Below are 18,880 nucleotides of genomic sequence, written 5' to 3' on the forward strand. Positions count from 1 at the left end.
TTCCCAAGTCACATAAAACCAATAGAGTAGCAACAAAAAGATGGCAGCAGTCAGGATGAGTAGGCTTGATGCAGCTTGGCAGGTCATGCTACACCAGAATGCTGCTCTGTCTTTGGCATAAGCAGCCAGCAGTGTGGACAACAGGGCAAAGGCCACAAGCACCACTGGAACGTAGAAGCACACAGTAACCACGGCTCTGAGGATGTTCATTGTTATCTCAGATTCAGCTACACCATAGCTGCTCCTGTACCACCCATTGCAGGAAAGTCCACCGTGTACAATACAGGAGTAAAATGGACTGGTGAGGGTTTTATCTGTGTCGATGAACACTCCAGAACAGACTATCTGGATGAAGATGAGCAGGAGAAGTACTGAGATCCCAAAGAAGCGGAGCCTAGACATAAACAACCCTCTACACAATGAAAATGACAAAAACAAAAGTGAAAGTTAGTAAGAGAAATGTAACAAACAGAAAAGAGCATGTCACTGAATTAAAACAAAAACAAACTGCAGCTAAAATGTAACCATCTTAAACTTACTCCATTATCCTCAGGGAAATCAAATGGAATCGGTGTGAGCTTCTGTGGATAAAACTTGTGTCACTGGCACCTGGATCTACACTGAAAAAGACTCACCGCCACATATGTGTCAGGAGTTTAATTTTCAACTGAGGTCAGCTGATCTGCAGATGACTTCCTGTGTTTTTTTAAGAAAACTGACTTAAATGCTTTATTTTCAGTGTTATTAGTTTAACATGTTATTCTGCAGCTTTACATCCTCATCACTCTATGTTTTTTAAGACATTAACTTAAAATGCCAGTTTTATTTACAATATATCTGGTTGAAAATAATGGGAATCACCAATTTGTTAAGTATGGATATAAAATTTAGTTTAGTAGATGTTTTTTCTTAATTGAGAAAAAAAAATCCAGCTACTTTTCTGACTTCAGTTTGTTAGACTTTATATAAAAACAACATAACTCACTCTAGCTCGGTTCGGGATGTTATTTTCCCATTTCCCATTTGTCACTCAGTGCACGCGACCTGCGCGCACTGCGTGAGCGCGCACTAAGCGCAGTGTCCGCAGAGCTCAGTCCCGCCCGTGCGCGCTTCAGCCAGTTTGACGTGCGGACTTCTCCAGCTCCAGAGCGCACGATCATATCTAACTTTTTCTACTTTGACTACACACACAAGCTTCAGAAGGTTAGTGACATTATGTTTTTTAGCCTTTCATTGTGACAGGTTGTGTTTTTTTTCCCCGTAAAACGTTTTTTGTGTAGTTTTAACTGTGCAGCACGAGTGGGAGGCGGGGTCGTCCACGGAGTTTCTTTGTCTGTTTTACTGTGGACTGTAAGGTTAATTAGCACAAATAACTAATTTGATTTGCTTTGGTAGTTGTAATTAGTATAAGTGGCGTGTTTTCTTGTCAAAACTGCAGATTATAATAAAAATGAAGCGGATGAGATGTGGTACATGTGGAGCCTGGATTCTGACAAAACCGTTTACAGCTGTTAGAAGGTGTGGTTTTGCAGAATAACGAAAGATAATTAGAGAAATAAAGCAAATCAACTAACTGTAGCCTGCTTTTTCTTGCAGACATGAGATAATGTGTTCTATTAATTGTTTGCAGTGCGCGTCTAAACTTGTCCAGGATTCGCAGGAAATTAAGAGCTGAAAGTTCTGCAGTCCAACCAGGACAATAGATAAATGAAAAATAACCTAATGTAAATGAGCCTGCACTGAAGACACGCAAACTGCAGCTATCCATGCGCTCTTAGTGGGACAATAGGCGATTTAATGTATGCAGAACATGCTGTCCGGGAAGCATGAAAAGTACATGATGTACCAAAACGGCCAAACGTTAATATTTTGGATGAACTAGTTAAAGCAGTTTTGAGTGCATAAAGAAAATGTCTCATCTACTGTTTAATGTTTGTACATTTTGAACATTACATTTAATTAAGAAAAAAAAAATCTAGCAACAATTGCAGATTTTTTAAATGTATTTTTGCAAAAATTAAAAGTTACACAAATTCACCCAATGATTTTATGTATTGAAATATATGCAGATGTTGTTAAAATTTTACATTTCTGTGCAGCTTCACCATGGGAGCGAGGTTCAGCAGGAGGACTCCAGCAAACAAGCCTGAAAGTGCTGTAACTGAGCAGACAGCTGCAGAAGAGCCCGTGAGCACGCAGCCAGCAGAGGACTCTGAAGTGACACAGACCCAGGAGGCCGCAGCAGCCCCCCAGGCTGTGGAGCAGAAACCAGAGGTGGTGGTGGGGGAGCCGGTGACACTACAGGCCTGTCTACCAGCAGAGGAATGTACAGCAGAGTGTAAAGAGCCAGAGGCTCCTGCCGCTTCAACCCCAGAACCAGAACCTGCAGCAAAAGACACCCCAGCCCAGCCCGAACCTCTGATCTCACTCAGCAAACCTTCTCCTCCAGAACCTGTTGAAGATCCCAAACCAGTTGCTCCAGCTCAACCCGAACCTCTGATCTCACTCATCGAATCCCCTGCTCCAGAATCTGTCGAAGAAGCCAAACCTGTTGTTGAAGAGGTCACAGAAGCAGCCCCAGAAACTGTCCCTGAACCAGAGCCAGAGGTAGAGGCTGTGACAGTTCCTGACCCCCCCTCAGAGCCAGAACCAGCCCCAGTAGAGGCATCGGCACCGGAGATAGACCTGCTGACCCAGGAGACTCTCCCTGAACCAGAGCTTTCTGCAGCCCCTTTAATTGACCTGGGTATCCCTGAACCCACTCCCCAAACCATCGACAATCCTCCGTCACCTCCCCCCAGCCCTGTCCCAGTCACTGCAGATGAGTGCCCAGAGGTCGAGGAACACCAAGAAAGTCCTGAGGTGGCTGTGATTTCCGCTGTAGTGCCAGAGGAGGAACCCTCTGTTGAAAATCCAAATGAGGCCACAGAGAACATGGAGCAGCTTGTTAGTGATGTCAATGAAGAAAGTGTTAGTGGACTCTTAAAGCAGTTAGATCTGACAGGAAATGACCTCGTCTCTGACCTCATTGATAGTGATGTTAAGATCCCAGATGAATCCTCCATCATAGACGTAAACACTTCAGCTGACATGATGTGAATCCATGGCCCACTATTCATAAAATAGGTGCATGGATATTTTTGTGGAACAAAACATTTTCTTGAATTCTGACAGAATCACAGACAATGATTTTTTTTTTTTTTTTTTTTGCCTTACGTGGCCTAATAATAACAAAGAGCTTTTTTCTCTTTATTTACATACATTCTATCTCAGTCGAGCTGTTGGACAACCTGAGGTGTTGTCAGTTTTTCATATAAAACCAAATATTGATACACATAAATATCTATTGCAGCCAGTGAGTTGGTGGAGGGGATATGTACGTATCTAAATAAATTGTTGGACAACAGAGATCTTCCTCTATGCAAGTTTTTCAAACAATTTCTTGAAGGTACTTGAAGAAAATGGTTTCATTCCTATTTTGCAAACCTATGCAGAAAAACATTGAAGGGAAGTGTTAACATATTTTCATTTTTATGTTATGTTCAAAGGGAAAAGTAAACATGTTTTTAGATGGCTAAATGAGTGTACAGCTCAAACGTTTAAAGACAGGCAAGGGACTGTAGCAATGAATGAGCAAGATGGACATGACATAAGCATACCACTATGTTCTGTATATCTGGGACCAAGGTCCAGCAATTCTTTGTGCCTTTTCATACTCATTTTTGGTCTTTCAAAAAATGTGTTTTTACCTATTTAAATGAATAGGTCTGATTGTCATCTTTTTTGTATTTTCTTTAAAGAGAATGTGTAGTGGGGACTTTGAATCATGATGTAGTGGCTTGCTTGAGAAATAAAAATATTCTACACATTATGGTCACGCTAATGTTTTTCTTGTGTTGACAAGATGTATATAAATATAAATGAAGACTTAAGACAAGTAGATCAAATTGACAGTTTGAATTAATCGAAAAAAATCTATCGTGAGGCTGGAATCAATGCACACATGGAAATAAAATTCCAGTCAACACAGAGCGCAGAACAGAGTCAGTGCCTTCTCACAGTCTCGTGGGAGAGAGGATGGATGAGGAGGGGGAGCGAGCATTGAGGCCACATTCTTTCCAGAGGAAGGGGGTTTTCTGGGGGGCCTGGGTCAAAAGTCTTCAGTGTGACTGGGTTTCAGTCCATGAGAACGCTGCTCCTTGAACGCCTCTCCCACCACATTCCCCCCATCCTCACTGCAGTGCTATCCCAAGTTGACATACAGTAGTAGTTAGTATAATGGTATGAAGCCACTTCCGCCAAACGAGGAAGCGTTGGAAAAAAACTGCAGTGTTAGCTTGGCCTGTTTGACAGAAATATTAGTTCACACAATGAGCAGGGGTTTCTATGTCACTGAAATGTAGTACTGCATTCTTTTTTTGATAATATGCTGAACATACAGTCGTGCTCATAAGTTTACATACCCTAGCAGAATTTCTGATTCTTTGGCCATTTTCCAGAGAATATGAATGATAACAAAAACTTTTCTTTCACTCATGGCTACTGGTTGAGTGAAGCCATTTATCATCAAACAAATGTGTTTGCTCTTTTTAAATCATACTGACAACAGAAACTATCCAAATGACCCTAATCAAAATTGGCCTCTTTAACATCAATGACAGCTTGAAGTCTTTTGTTATTATTTTCTCAAATGGTAAAGCTGCCCATTCTTCTTCACAGGAAATTTGCCTGAGTAAAATTTACTCAAATTGAAGAAAATTTTACTCAGATAACATTTGGTCCCTCTCTAAAAAAAGAGTTAAAGTTACTCGATGGGTAGAGCACTCCAAACTCAAAATGGAGCCAAATTTACTTAATATAGAGTTAAATTTATTCTTTTTGAGGAAAATAATTTTGACTCTGGAAAAAATGCTCAGTAATTTTTCCTGTGTTGGCAAAACACCTTCAGTTCCTTTAAGATTTTGGGATTTCTTCCATGAACTGCATGTTTGAGACTTCCCCAAAGTGGCTCAATAACATTGAGGTCAGGAGACTGAGATGGCCACTCCTTCACCTTCACTTTTTTCTGCTGTTGCCAATGACAGGTGGACTTGGCCTTGTGTTTTGGGTCATTGTCATGTTGGAACATCCAAGACCGTCCCATATGCATTCTGTCAGGGTATGTAAACTTATGAGCACAACTGTAAGCCCACTGTAGTGCAATATCCTCCAGTTCCCTCTCTCTAAATATGAGCAGCAGCACATGCAGAGGCAGATTTAAGATTGCTTGCTCAAGAGCACTTCAGACTATGTGGGTTGTTGAATGGTAATCATATAATCATATTAAGGCCCATTACATATTTTGTCTTGTCCAGCCACACCTATGTCAAACAGTCAACGCCTCAAGACATTGCAAAAGGGTAAATCTCATGCTTTTGGCAATACAGTGATGAGTCCCTGTGGAGTGGGAGAGGCAGTGATCGCAGTCCAGCTAGGTTTAAGTAATGCATTCAGATGGCAGACTGAGCTGCTGCTTGATGCACATAGAGAACAGATAAGCAACACAAATTTCCACTACTTATGATTGTTGTCATACCAGAAGGTTCCAGCCCACTAAATAAAACCTCCTGCATTTGAGACCCCGTTGATTTTCTGTGACAGTCGAAAGGCCCCAAACTGTGGTAAAACAGACACTGGTGTTTGTTTTTGTGCCACCGTATCAAAGTCAGTCAGGCTAATCACTGTATTAAAGTTCCACACAAAGACACTACTTGAATTACATTTGCATGATTCACTTGAAATGCACCATCTCATTCAAAATTGGTATAACTTTGACAAATATCTTAACCCTAATCATTACAACTCACTTTGTCTGTATACTGAACAGGGATTCAAGGCTGTAAACACTGTATTTCATGTACTACCAAAGAATGTAAAAAACAAAAGAAAAACATTTAGGTTTCATTTACTAGGATTCCTTAATAATTTTAAGTGTTTACAGTTGTTTTGCCCAGAGCTAACCAAAGTAGAACACAGTATATCTGATCTGACCTAAAAGTCTTTTCTGCTACAGAATTAAAAATTGGTAACTTGCCACAGTGTTTAGGGCTGGGTGTTTTTTACTGCCATAATTCATGAGCACATTGCTGTTGAAATCATACATGTCTGACAGAAGTACAATTATGCCTGCCAACAGTGATCCTGGGCAATGTGGTAGTGATTAATAAACAGGTGGTAACATAATAGAAGGGTCCGTACTGCATTTCAGAAATTAAATACAGTATGAAATGATTCAAGTACAAACTTAAAGTGCTGAGAAACCTTGTTTAATATAGAACAATAGAGCAAAAATAACAATAGCTAAGAGCAAAAACTACATCAGAAATTATTTTTATGAATGTTGCAAACAATTTACAAAGTCAAAAGCAAATATATAAATAATCCTACAATATAGTATAAAGAATATATGTTACTTTGAATTGCGTTAGAAGGAAAACTCAAACTGAATAACTTCAAGGCAGATCCGGGATGGCGATTTATTATTATTATTAAGCTGGTCCAGGATCCAAGGAGCAGAACCAGGACTAGGCAAAACCAGAATCCAGTGCTTTATTTTTCTAGAAGCAAAAATGAGAGTGTTAACTCAGTAGGAATCTGACATCTCATGTGAAATCAAATGCTTCTCTTTTTTCCATCAGCCGTTTGTATTTCTTCGCAAGGTCAACATTGGTGTGTCCAGGCTGAAAGGGGTATGCCCTTAAGATGGTATTCCAGGACCGCCCATATTTCTTCACCCCACACTGTAGATAATGCTCCTCCTTGATAGAAAAGTCAATTCTCTTCTTCCGCTAGAAATAATCATATGATGAATAACAAAAAAGAGACTGATTACATGTGCATGGAAACGGACTGGACAGCATCTGTACCTGTAGTTCCATCTGTGAAATAAGATATGACACGGGGCCTGTTATTTAAAATGTTAATATATTAAAGTTACTTCATCTCTGTGTAACTCTGGAATTTGTCCAACAGGTGTATTGAAGGCCGTTTAAAGAGGACAGACATTCTTTTAATTCTTACAGTGGAGCAGGGAGGTCTGCTAGTCCTCAACGTATCCTCTGGAGGAAGATGTTCACTTCTATTCTCTAGTCTTCTGTCTGTATTTGAAGTAAAATAAATCAGGTTGCTGTTGTTGTCTGTGTTTGTGTGTGACAGACTGCCAGGAAGTCAGTGTCTCATTCTACTTAAAGAAATATCAAAAGCCCTCAGATGAAATATACAAACATAGATGGATAGTTTCTCCTTCCCTACATCTCATTAGACTGATCACAAAAATACAAATTCCCAACAAACAGCAGTACAGGAGCAGTAGAATGGCAGATGAAGGAAGAAGTCAAGAGGGAGTAAAAGAAAACCAGCAGAAAATAGAAAAAAAACTGAAAATAAACTAAAATATGCAGTGCGGAAACTATTTTACTCACACTGAGCATTGTAAAATGCTCAGAATTGGTCGAGCAGTTAAAGAGACAGTAAATTATAGCATGACAGTGGAGAAAGAAGGACTGCACCTCACAACAGTGTCTCATGCAACCACACTGCCAACACTTCTGTGACTTATAAAAGTAGCACACACTTTCTCTGTCACACACCCACACACAAATGCATGTTATACAGAGTGTGAAATAGCTTAATACAGCTGTGTTGCTCTCAACCAGCTCTGGCCTGCACTGTGAAAACACTGGCAGTAGCTCAACATTCCTTCTGCTCTTTGGTTAGTTTGCTGCCAAGAAACACTGCAAAGGACAGCTCCCACCACAGGCTCTAAGTCATGACATTTACACACAAAGTAAACTACTGCAACTAAACTACTGCAAATATACATATTGGATATTCATGTCTACCTTCAGAAGCTTGAGGCCTTTTCAGTGGGGTTAATCCTGGACCTAAGAGAAGTAAAGCCAAGATGAGTGCTGTTGAATATGACAAATAAAAATGACAACAGTAAATGTGTATTTTCTGTTTCATGATTCTATTCTATACGTACCAGTTTTGCTTACGGAGGTGAGTGTCTCCTTTTGAGGCCCTCTGCGCAGAGGAGTCAATCTAATGTCTATAACGATTAGAATAACAAAATTTTATTTAATAAATAATTATGCTATACCTTATGTGTCATGTCAGCTGTGCCTCTCCATCATGCTGCTTTGTGTCATCTGCATTGTTTGTGTGTTCTGTACAATATTTTGAGATCCCTATGTATTAAAGATCTGTTTACAAATCACTAAATGTAGGGCTCACAACATGGTGCCTCTCCCAGTGATGTGCAGAGGTGTCAAGTAATGAAGTACAAATACTTTGTTACCTTACTTAAGTAGAAATTTTGGTTATCCATACTTTACTGGAGTAATTATTTCTCAGCCAACTTTTTACATCTACTCCTTACACTTTCACACAATTATCTTTACTTTCTACTCCTTACATTCTAAAAATAGTCTCGTTACTCCTATTTCAGTTCAGCTTGTTTTAATTCCAGCTTGTCATCGTCCAAATAAAAAAAATAAATAATCCAGATAAATCGTGCCATCCGGATAGAGTGAATTTGATTGTGGTTGGATGAGAAGTATAAACATATACTGTTATGATACCCTATTGGTTTGTACATGATCCATCCCACCCGACTTTTCGCACCATTACAATACTTATATTCAGCTAGTCATCATATCATCGGCTCCATGAAACACACGGTAATGCTCAGTAGTACACATATATGGTTCTTTAATACATTTGCATTGGACTAAAATGCATTCATTTTCAATGGGCATAGATGTGGCTGAAACAGGTAGCCTAGTACATCCCAAATATTTCAACATTTTAGTATTACATTATAGTCATTACGGCCTTTAGAAAAATGTTTTTTGGGGAGGTGGGGTAGTGCACTATAGGCCCCTGTGGCGCGGCCTAAGCATTTCTCCTAATGGCATTTTTTTCCTCTCACATTTACTTTTATACTTTAAGTAGTTTTGAAACCAGTACTTTTACACTTTTACTTGTGTAAAAACCTCGAGTTGATACTTCAACTGCTACACAAGTCTGTTGAAACCCTAGTATCTATACTTCTACCTGAGGAATGAATAGGAATACTTTTGACACCTCTGGTGATGTGGTGGATGAGAGCTGTTGGATTGACTTTTTTTTTTTTAAATAAGTTTTTTGATAACTGCGTAAAGTTATATAAATATTGTAACCTCTTACCCCTCCAGTTTATCAGGTTTTTCTTTGACTGTGCTGGAACTTTTTCAGAGGTTTTGTTTGCCACCTCCAAAGTGCTGTCCTTGATCTGTCGTTTGATCAAGAGGTTGCAGTGATGAGTTCTGAACCTGTCTGTGGCCTCTTGCAGAAGTTTATGGATGTCACAGCTTTGGCTGCAAGTACGTTGAAGAGGTGCAAAAGTGCGACTGTTCACCTCCTCAAAAGTCAACACACAACCTAAAAGTGACAACATAAAGGGGTAGGCGAAAGGTCCAGTGTACACTCACCTGACAACAAAATCAGTCATAAGTAAATAAGTAAACATTAGATGACATATGTTTAAAAGGATAAGCTCATGTTTTCCTACCTGCACACCTGATGTCAGAAAGTGTATGCTCCTCCTCTGATGTCTTCCCACCTTTACTCCTTTCACTGTTGTGTAACTCTATACACAAAAAATATCCCTTGAAAACATGTGCAAACCAAACACCTACAGAAAACAACTTCTATGAAGCCATGCCTCTTACCTATTGGTACATTCTGTTTCACTGCTGCTGTTGTCTTAAACAGCTTACTAAACAAAAGTTAACAAAACAGGCATTATATAATGTTTTAGTGGCATGTAATATCTTGTGTAGCTGAGAAACTGCTAACCTTTGTGCTGTACATGACTCTTTGTCTCCCTCTAGTCTCTGTGTTTGGGAAACTGTTTCAGCTCCAGTACCGTTGTGCATTACACACCACACATCATCTTCATTTCCTTTAGTCTTATCTTCCTGACAAGTTAAACTAAAGCTTATGTTTTTCATTTCACTCTTGTTCTGCTTCTTTGCTGCTCGTCTGACAATCAGAGGTTCCATGTTGTTCTCCTCTGCTTCTACATTAAGAGTGTTGCTCTGTTTGTAAGAATTGGAGATGGTTTTTCTGCTCTTCTGCTGTAAAAGGAGAGTTGAGGCTTCAGGTAGAGACAACTGGCCTATGTCTTTAAGTCAAAGTGAGCAGGTATGTGATTTCTTGCTCATTTTCAGCTTCCAAAAAAGTAAACATGTACATATTAGGGGTCACAATGCTACATGCTGTTAGAAACTGACCATGTGTATGAACGCGAGGCAGGACTTTACCTGACTTGTCTCTAGCAGGTCAATTCTGTACAGTAATTCTCTGGCTGAACTCCTGAAGCCTTCCATGTTTGTAACAGGGTCAGTATTTTCAACACTGCCCTGTCTTATTACCAAATCAGGCAGACCCAATGCTCTTGCTACACACATGAGATAGAAATGTGTCATTAGCTCAGCAACCCATTCTACACTAAACCAACATTTTGATTGAGTGCATTTAAGCATTCACCAATAGTCAGAACGTATGTATACAACTACATCACCAGCTTTATCATTTCCACGCATTTACAGTTTTTCCTACAGATCTTTTATGTTAAAGGATTCACCAGACCTGCTTTCCAAAAAGTAGGAAGAATCTACAAAAGTAAATATACTAGTCAGAAGTAAAATAACGAACACAAATGTAATAATACATAAAAGAAACGTGAAATAATTAAAGAAGATAAATGGAGTACAAACACTGCAATAACACACATATTTTGCACAGAAATTGCTTCAAACAACTCAGCCCCAGTCTACTGTTATGAGTCTACAGTTACAGTGAACCACCCTCAACCAAGACTTTCAGACAGGATATATGCTGGTTGTGGTGGCTTAGTAACCTAAATACTGTAGGTAAAAACACCCATTTAACATTTAGAGCCAGATGGGTGCTCATGAAATATATTCATATACTAATCCTTTTTCTACATGTTGCCTTTCTTAATTTCCTCTACATCTTGTATTGGTCATAGTTAAAAATTACCTCATTATTTATTTTGGTATTAGAGCCTTCAATAAATATATGTTAAAAATATAAAAAAATAAAATAAAATAAAATAAAATAAAAATTTAAAAAAAAAGATACAATTGTAAAACCAGAATCTGTACCGAGTAGTCACAACATGACATACTGTAAGTAACTGTTCTACTTACTGGCCTGTTTACAGGTCTGTAAAATAAATGTAGCCGACTTCCTAACTTCCTCACTTGAATCCTCTGTGAGAAAGGTTATTATGAGGGGTAGGCCACCACATTGCACCAACTGGTTCTGGTGCTCCTCTAAAAACAAAAAGAAAAAGCACAATGGTTAGATTATATACCTGACTGACACTGTATTTTCAATGTCTTGTCAAGTAATTTGTTAAGATGTTGCACTGGTTGAGAGACTTAAAATGTAAACTACAAACCACAGCAATACGTACAGCAGATGCCAGTCACAAACATGGTACACTATAGTGTGCAGTCTTACCAGAGGCCTCAGTACAGTGCCCCAGGGTGAGTAAAGCAGAAAGTTTGTCCTCTGGGTCTAAGTTTGGATTCATCAGGAGTGACAAAAGGTGATAAACTACCCCATACTGAGCCAGGCCTGAAGCTAGAGCAGCTACAAAGCAGAGAAAGCCAATAATGAAGGAGATAATTCAGTTGTTCTAATCATCTGTTAATATGTGTGTGTGGGGGTGAGACCAAAACCCACAGTTATCAGTAATGCAAGCTGACAGGGTTTTGGATATAGAGACAGAGAGCTGGCAAGCCAACAAGCTTGTCTCTGCCTCTGAGGCAAAGCGAACCAGTGTGAGAGTGAGAACTTCCAATCCCCCTGAGGCAGAAAAGCTCTCTTGAACACAAGCTGCAAAAACAAACAAGTCATGAATAGTTTAAATAGTTTGACTTTTTTGTAAATAAAAAATATATTTCTACATTTAAACTTACAGTTGTTGGCAACAACCATTGCAACGAAGAAGAATATGGACTGAAAAATCTCAGTCTGGGGCAAAGCAATCTGCTGAAGCCAGATTTTTATTATGGGAAAGGCTGCTACACAGATGCGCTGACCTTCCTCTGGTAAACAAAGGAGAAGCTACTGAGAAAAAAGACCTTTTCTGTTCTGCTCAACATAGTGTTTATACTGTTTTGTTTTTTTTTTTTTTTTACAACAAACTCTTTTACGATAGAATTTCTTGTACCTCAACATTGCTGCTGTTCTGTACAGCATTTCATTTAAATTGTGAAAATGTAAAATATATTTAATATACCAAATAGTGTGGTACTAATCATAAGAATGAAGGCATGAGCATCAATGTTTCACAAATTAACAGCTTATTAAAAGGAATATGTGAATTGATGACAGTACCATTCTGAGGATTGTTGACACATCCACACAAAGCACTAGACACAGATGACCAGAGTTTGTATGTTTGAGTAGCATTAGGTGTCCTTAACGTAGTCTCTGGAGAGAGGGGAAAAGTGGTTCTGAAAAAAGAAAACATAATATCAAAACCAGGAATGTATTTTTTTTTATAACATTTGACAGCAGGTACAACTGTAGCAGGGCTAGAAGAGGTTACAGAGTATTTAATTACCTGAAAAGGTCAAGGAGAATATCCAGGCAGCCAGTGGTTTGGGCAAGTGTCTGCCCTAATTCTAAAACAGCAGAAATAAAGTAACATATTTTAATTAACAAAAACATATCCATTAGGTAATCAGAAATTTATATCAGCCGTGTGTTTTCCATTTTCCAATTTGGTTCTTTTCAATAAATTATCTTGTGAAATTGTATCAAGCATAAACTTAAATTACATAGCAGATACTGGTTTTCATTCATCATTTCAGTTAAAGAGCATTAATCTTACTGTTGTTGGCAACCAACACTGTCAGAAAATAAACAGTAACTCTCTTCTTTGTCAGTGGAACGTCTTCTTTTGTCAACCACTCAACAAGGTCTATGAATGTCTCCTTCCTGCACAGCGAATTTTTGCAATAAACTACGAGATAGACAAAAAGACAATGATCAGTTATTACATTACAAATATATTGTGTTAATTCCATATTCACATGATACTATAGACAAAAAACAAACACACGAACACAAGGATTGTATATGACCCACATTTCAAGATTGACTATTTCATCACAAGCTGTGCTGTTGCTAATACCAGCTGCAGATATGCGACCTTCCTGCTTTTGACCAGTGGCCTATCTATCAAATGAATTTGACAAATGAAACCACTATTTAATCATATAACTAAAGAAAGAGCCAGGCACCAGCTTTGTTTTTTATCAAGAGCCTGGATGTATTCTATGGATGTAGGTCCCCTTTTATTATGCAGGCTATTTGTGGCTGCATGGTAATTCTTGGCAGCTCATTTGAGTGGCATAGTTAAGAGTCTGGTCTTTGACCAGCTCTAAATGTAAAGTGTCATGAGATACCTTTTGTTATGATTTGGTGCCATATGAATACAATTTGATTTGATTAGTTGGGAGGATCCTCCTAAATGTATCTATAATTTTGGTTACTGCTGTACTTCTTCATTTGAAGAAAAGGGGTACAATATGTCATAGACTTAGGTCTTACAACACATTAAACACACACATGCCTACCATTGGCCTCTGCCACTGTGCCAAGAGTAAAGAGTGCTGTCTCCTTAACATCTGGATGCACAATGCTGGATTTGGAGAGATTATACACAAAGGCCACACCTCCCATTTCTCTTAGCAGGTCAACATGATCCTCTGAAAAATGAAAGTTTGATGCTGAACAAATGTCATGTCAAGGTGTTATGCTTAATATTGTATTGCTGAATCCAAATATTAGATCAAGTGTTTAAAAAACCCAGTGGGGAGACTGGATGGTACTGCAAACTGTAGACAGTGATTAGTGAAGGTAGTATGACTCATTCCTAATGGTTATCAATTACCACTTTTGTCACAGACTGAGTGAATGGCTAGAAGGGCTTGTTTCTGCAGCTCAGGACATTTCATCTGAAACTTCAGACACTCGAGCAGCAACCTGAGGTCAGTCTTTGTGGCTGAAACAATAAATATGAAATTAGCTACCAAAACAGAGGCTGAAAACGTGAATACTGAGTTAATAATAGCACTTACTATTACGGCTGTTGGCACAAACCGTTGTATCTTCCATTTCAGTGACTGGCTCAGGTAATTTAAGAGATAAATAAAAGTCACTCCATCTTCTTAAGTTGTTTGGTTACTTAAATATTACTAGTGTAACATTCATACCTCATTTATGAACGAATTTACACTAACTTGAAGTTTTGTTTTGTTTTTTTTTAACTATACTGAAATTAAAAGTTAGCATACACGCTTGAGTCCAAATTAGCTAGCCAGCAAACCAGAAGACAGCCACCTGTGTTATTTAATGTAATCAACTATCTTCATACCAGCTGCTCCCTGAAAAAAATCTTGACGCTTAAGTCTGAATATTTTTGGTAAAGCTAGCAATGGTCAATATTTTGGCTGGTGTAGCGGTTATATTCCTAGGCTGGGGGGCACGTCTATTACCCATCACTAGTGTCACCATAGCACCGACAAAATCTCACTAAATACAATAAAAAACGACCTCAAATCCTTGTTATAAGGAAATATAAAACTGGAAGAGAGGTTGCAAACAAATTCACTGAATGTAATCCTGCCACCTAAGACGCAGACAAATACGGCGGCACTTTCTTACTATCAGCAATACGTCTGAACGTCATGACGTACAAAACGTTAGCCGTTGTTGTACGTCATCGACATGCGCGACATATTGTGTTTAGGATAGATTCATTTGTGAATCTGCGAAGTTAGTAAATTTTAAGTTAAGGAACTTAACACATGTTCATTTTAAAGGCACTTACTTGCGTCAGTGCTTCAACTTGTGTGTTGTGTTGTAGCTCAAGTATTGGTTTTGTGGCATCGTTGGCGGCTAATGTATTAAACTTTGACATAGCTAGCTAGTCAGCTAACTCTACGTTGTCTACTTATTAATGTTAACGCCAGTTACAGCGGGCACATATCTGTTTATGAGATACCGGTATCAGCGAGATATTACGTTGCTGTGGTATCTAGAGCACATAGATAATGTTCGTACTTTAAAGCTGGACTCATCCACCTATTCACTCGGCTCTCCGTTTACCTTAACTGCATGCTTGTCGCGTTTGGATACAGAACCAGTACTGATTTTTCTACAGTCTTAGATTTTTTTTTTTGTTGGAGACAGTGACTGAGCTGCACTATAATCTTCCCACAGAGTCATATGAAAGATGTCTGGACGTGTCTGCACTAGCATCCTTCAAAGAGCGTCCTGTTACACAGTGACTCTTTCTTTCTCTTCCTCATCCCAGGTTTGTCAACTTATTAACTTCTAACTAGCTACATACTGTATTATCTCCGTGTTTTATTTGAATCTGAACAAGGCAAATTCAATTTTTCCTTTAACTCTGTTTTCGCAGTATGTCCACCCTGTAGTGTATCCCTCTTCCCATCTTCAACACACCCAATATTGTCGTTTGTCAACATGGAGTACCTCCAGAAGAGCCCGGTCATGCTGCAATCTTAAAAAGGCAGGAAACGGGTCCCAAAAAGGTCGCAAGCTCTCAACCCGTCAGGATCTGGACTTCCAGCTCAGCCGGGTCCAGATCAACGGCATTCTCCGATCCAATGAGCAGGTATTTATGTCACAGCATGACCCTTCAGCAGGTTGGATTTGAAGATGGCACGAATACAGTACCAATTTACTTCTCTCTGAGGAAAGAGTGTGATGAAAAATCACAATTTTCCTTTACACAGTTAAACAGTTAAAGAAGGTGCTGTGTTGTGACATTTGTGGGTATCTTGTGTACATGTGCATTTATGTTTCAGACTGTGAGTGTGCCAGAGTTTGATGGCAGGGGTCTCAATGCTGTGAGAAAGTTTGAGAGCAACCAGCTAGCTGCAAACACACCTAATGAGGACCGTCGTAGTGCAGCCACTTGCTTACAGGTATGTATTCCAGGGTTTTCCTTAGGTTTATGGAGGGCTTATCAGCTATTTGCAGTAAAGAAGTGAAGGGGGATGGGGTTGGGGGTAGAGCATTTCTCTGGATTCATGGGCCATTATTATCACCATATCTGTGTACAAATATTTGGGGAAGCTGGAGCAGATAACAAGTAAACATCATACAAAAAACTTATAAAAAATTGTAACTATGTCCCCACGTAGACCTAATATTTAATCCAAGAAAAGTAATTTAGTTTAGATGCACTCCATATTGATTTTAATGTGGCTAATATGGTTAGGTGCTGATCTTAAAACTCATAGTGTTGGACATCCTGCATTCTGTCCTTTGTTTTTACCTTCTTCCTGCATTTTTTGATATAAAATATTTTTGTTTATTTCTTTTCCAGTCAAAGGGCATGCTTTTTGGAGTGTTTGACGGCCATGGTGGTTGGGCATGTGCCCAGGCTGTAAGTGAGCGTCTTCTGTACTACATAGCAGTTGCAATGATGTCAAAGCAGAGCCTGGAGGAGCTTGAGAGGTGTATGGAGCATGGCAGAGCTGTTCCTCCCATTTTACAGTGGTATAAACACCACACAGACTTTAACTATCGTGACTCTGCTTCATTGTACATTGAACACCTCAGAGTCTTCTGGCAGGAAATACTGGACAGTGAAGAACATGGTGATGGCATGAGGTAAGGAACAGTTAAGCTTTTATCAATTTAGTATTTGTATATATGTACAAATAGTAGGTTTTCTGTTTACATGCATTTATTGGTTGCCTTTGCTTTAAGTCCCTCAGATGCTTTAGCTTGTGCTTTTAAAAGGCTGGATGCTGATATCTCCTTGGAGGCACAGGTTCCTCTTTCCAGTGATCTGATGAAAAGCACAGCCATCCAGGTAATATGATAAACTTAACTTTCCTGTTTTCTTGTCCTAAAGGATACAAAAAGCTAATGGAATTCAATCTTTTTTTTTTTTTTTTTTTTTTGTCAAGGTTGCGTTTGCAGGATCCACTGCCTGCGTGGCTCACATTGGCACAGATGGAATCCACGTGGCAAATGCAGGTGACTGCCGAGCAGTGCTGGGGGTGCGAGAAAAGGACGGCTCATGGAGTGCTTTACCCCTTTCCAAAGATCACAACTCACAGAACCAAGCTGAGGTGGAGCGGATAAAAGCCCAGCACCCACCATCAGAGAGAAATACAGTGATTACAGATGACCGCCTGCTAGGGGTGAGAGATTTTAACGCTATAACGCAGGTCACACCCCCCTTTTGTTTTGTTTTTTTTAAGAGAGATTGCCCAAGTTGCTTAAAGTCACTAGTTTTATTCTCACTTTTTGGTTTTAGGTTCTGATGCCCTTACGTGCATTTGGTGACGTGAGATTTAAGTGGAGCCTTGAGTTGCAGCAGAGTATTTTAGCCAGTTTAGAGTCCGGTGGAGACCTAGACTCCTTAAACCTGTACCAGTACATTCCTCCCAACTATTTAACTCCACCCTACTTAAACGTGGCTCCTGAGATCACTTATCACAAGCTGAGACCTCAGGACCACTTCCTGATCCTCGGCAGTGACGGGTTGTGGGATGAACTGGGAAATGAAGAGGCTGTACGACTTGTGGGAGAACATCTGAGTGGGATTCACATACAGGTTTGTGGTGAAATAACTTGCACTGGTACATCCTCATCTTATCACATTTTTTACTCAGTATGTATGAGTTTTAATTCTAAGTGCCACTAACAAAATAAATTATTTATTTATCCATATTCTTACTATCCTTTTTCCAGGCTCCAGTTTCTCCATCTGAGAAGCAGATGAAATTGGGTCAGATGCTTGAACTGTTGCTAAAACGTCGGGCTCGTGCCTCTCCAGCCCTCGACTCCAACGCTGCAACGCATCTCATCAGACACGCTCTTGGTACTGGGGAATATGGTGACCTATGCCAAGAAAGACTGGCCTCTATGCTCGCTCTGCCGGAGGACCTTGCACGAATGTACAGGGATGATATCACAGCTACAGTCGTGTATCTGAACTCTGACCTGGCTAAACCTCATCACAATTAACATAAGGGAATTTGTTAGAGGAAGACACATGCAAATAGTTGCATTTGCCTGAAATGTATAGATATTTTTGGACAATAAGCATGACAAGTATTATAACCTGTTACATATGTACAATGATTTTTAAACTTATAAACTGAAATAACTATTTTTTTTAGTGTTCTGTTCTTTATACAGGTATTATGAAAAAGTTCCACAGACTCAAGATGTTACGTAATGATAAATATTTGCACATAACCTTGTCAAACCTGTAACAGCAAGACTTCAAAACAGCTTTAATGCACATATTCACTTTGTTTGCATTTTTTGCTTGTTGTTCTTGCACAATTTCAGTTTACGGTCAACCATCTATATTTTATGAAGTGTTCCTTATCCCTACATGTGAGACTGTGAGATATTCTTTAAATGTGCTGTTTTTTTCTGTGATCCTAAAGTATTTTAGTAGACACTCCAGTCACTTGAAGAAGGATGCAGACGTTTAATTTTTAAGTATTGTGAAGTTATGTTGTGTTTTAAAGCAGTTCAGAAATGTGAAAAAATATAAAGGGTTTGGTGCTTTGGCATCTGAAACTGTGTGGGAAACAGTTTTCAAAATAAACGGTGGTAATGTGTTATTGGTTGATTGTTATGGGAACCAATCTGGTCCTGAATTGTTGTGTAAACATTGGCGTGACTTATTCAGAGAAACGGTCAACTGTTGTGATCTTGTTGATAATGCGTCATGAAATGTGAATAACATACT

General features: G+C 39.2%; 3 protein-coding genes across 5 annotated transcripts; 2 read left to right on the forward strand and 1 right to left on the reverse strand.

Moving 5' to 3' along the window:
* Positions 1 to 1,086: 1,086 nt before the first annotated feature.
* LOC115421496 (protein TsetseEP-like) lies at positions 1,087 to 3,871 on the forward strand. Its single transcript, XM_030137410.1, has 2 exons — positions 1,087 to 1,203; positions 2,100 to 3,871. Exon 2 carries the CDS (start codon positions 2,107 to 2,109, stop codon positions 3,097 to 3,099), a length of 993 nt encoding a protein of 330 aa, XP_029993270.1. The 5' UTR covers positions 1,087 to 1,203; positions 2,100 to 2,106; the 3' UTR covers positions 3,100 to 3,871.
* A 2,427-nt stretch (positions 3,872 to 6,298) lies between these two features.
* terb1 (telomere repeat binding bouquet formation protein 1) lies at positions 6,299 to 14,769 on the reverse strand. Its single transcript, XM_030136724.1, has 21 exons — positions 14,208 to 14,769; positions 14,021 to 14,131; positions 13,704 to 13,835; positions 12,956 to 13,087; positions 12,686 to 12,746; positions 12,457 to 12,575; positions 12,036 to 12,164; positions 11,800 to 11,952; positions 11,575 to 11,706; positions 11,259 to 11,384; positions 10,347 to 10,483; positions 9,880 to 10,160; positions 9,753 to 9,799; positions 9,593 to 9,670; positions 9,229 to 9,462; positions 8,024 to 8,089; positions 7,881 to 7,922; positions 7,060 to 7,136; positions 6,906 to 6,917; positions 6,672 to 6,827; positions 6,299 to 6,596 (listed from the first exon to the last, which is right to left on the reverse strand). The coding sequence occupies exons 1-21, from the start codon at positions 14,242 to 14,244 to the stop codon at positions 6,564 to 6,566; spliced, it is 2,295 nt and encodes a 764-aa protein (XP_029992584.1). The 5' UTR covers positions 14,245 to 14,769; the 3' UTR covers positions 6,299 to 6,563.
* A 35-nt stretch (positions 14,770 to 14,804) lies between these two features.
* Positions 14,805 to 18,749, forward strand: pdp2 (putative pyruvate dehydrogenase phosphatase isoenzyme 2). Of its 3 annotated transcripts, none has more exons than XM_030136726.1 (9): positions 14,805 to 14,904; positions 15,352 to 15,445; positions 15,554 to 15,769; positions 15,963 to 16,082; positions 16,487 to 16,773; positions 16,873 to 16,978; positions 17,076 to 17,312; positions 17,429 to 17,728; positions 17,866 to 18,749. In XM_030136726.1, the coding sequence occupies exons 2-9, from the start codon at positions 15,365 to 15,367 to the stop codon at positions 18,139 to 18,141; spliced, it is 1,623 nt and encodes a 540-aa protein (XP_029992586.1). In that variant the 5' UTR covers positions 14,805 to 14,904; positions 15,352 to 15,364; the 3' UTR covers positions 18,142 to 18,749. The 3 variants fall into 3 exon arrangements, with proteins under 3 accessions (XP_029992586.1, XP_029992588.1, XP_029992585.1); XM_030136728.1 differs by having other exon boundaries at positions 14,840 to 14,938; XM_030136725.1 differs by having other exon boundaries at positions 14,863 to 14,937; positions 15,315 to 15,445.
* The last annotated feature ends 131 nt before the right edge of the window (positions 18,750 to 18,880 follow it).

Source organism: Sphaeramia orbicularis, chromosome 6, assembly GCF_902148855.1.
Source record: "Sphaeramia orbicularis chromosome 6, fSphaOr1.1, whole genome shotgun sequence".
Taxonomy (NCBI): Eukaryota; Metazoa; Chordata; class Actinopteri; order Kurtiformes; family Apogonidae; genus Sphaeramia; species Sphaeramia orbicularis.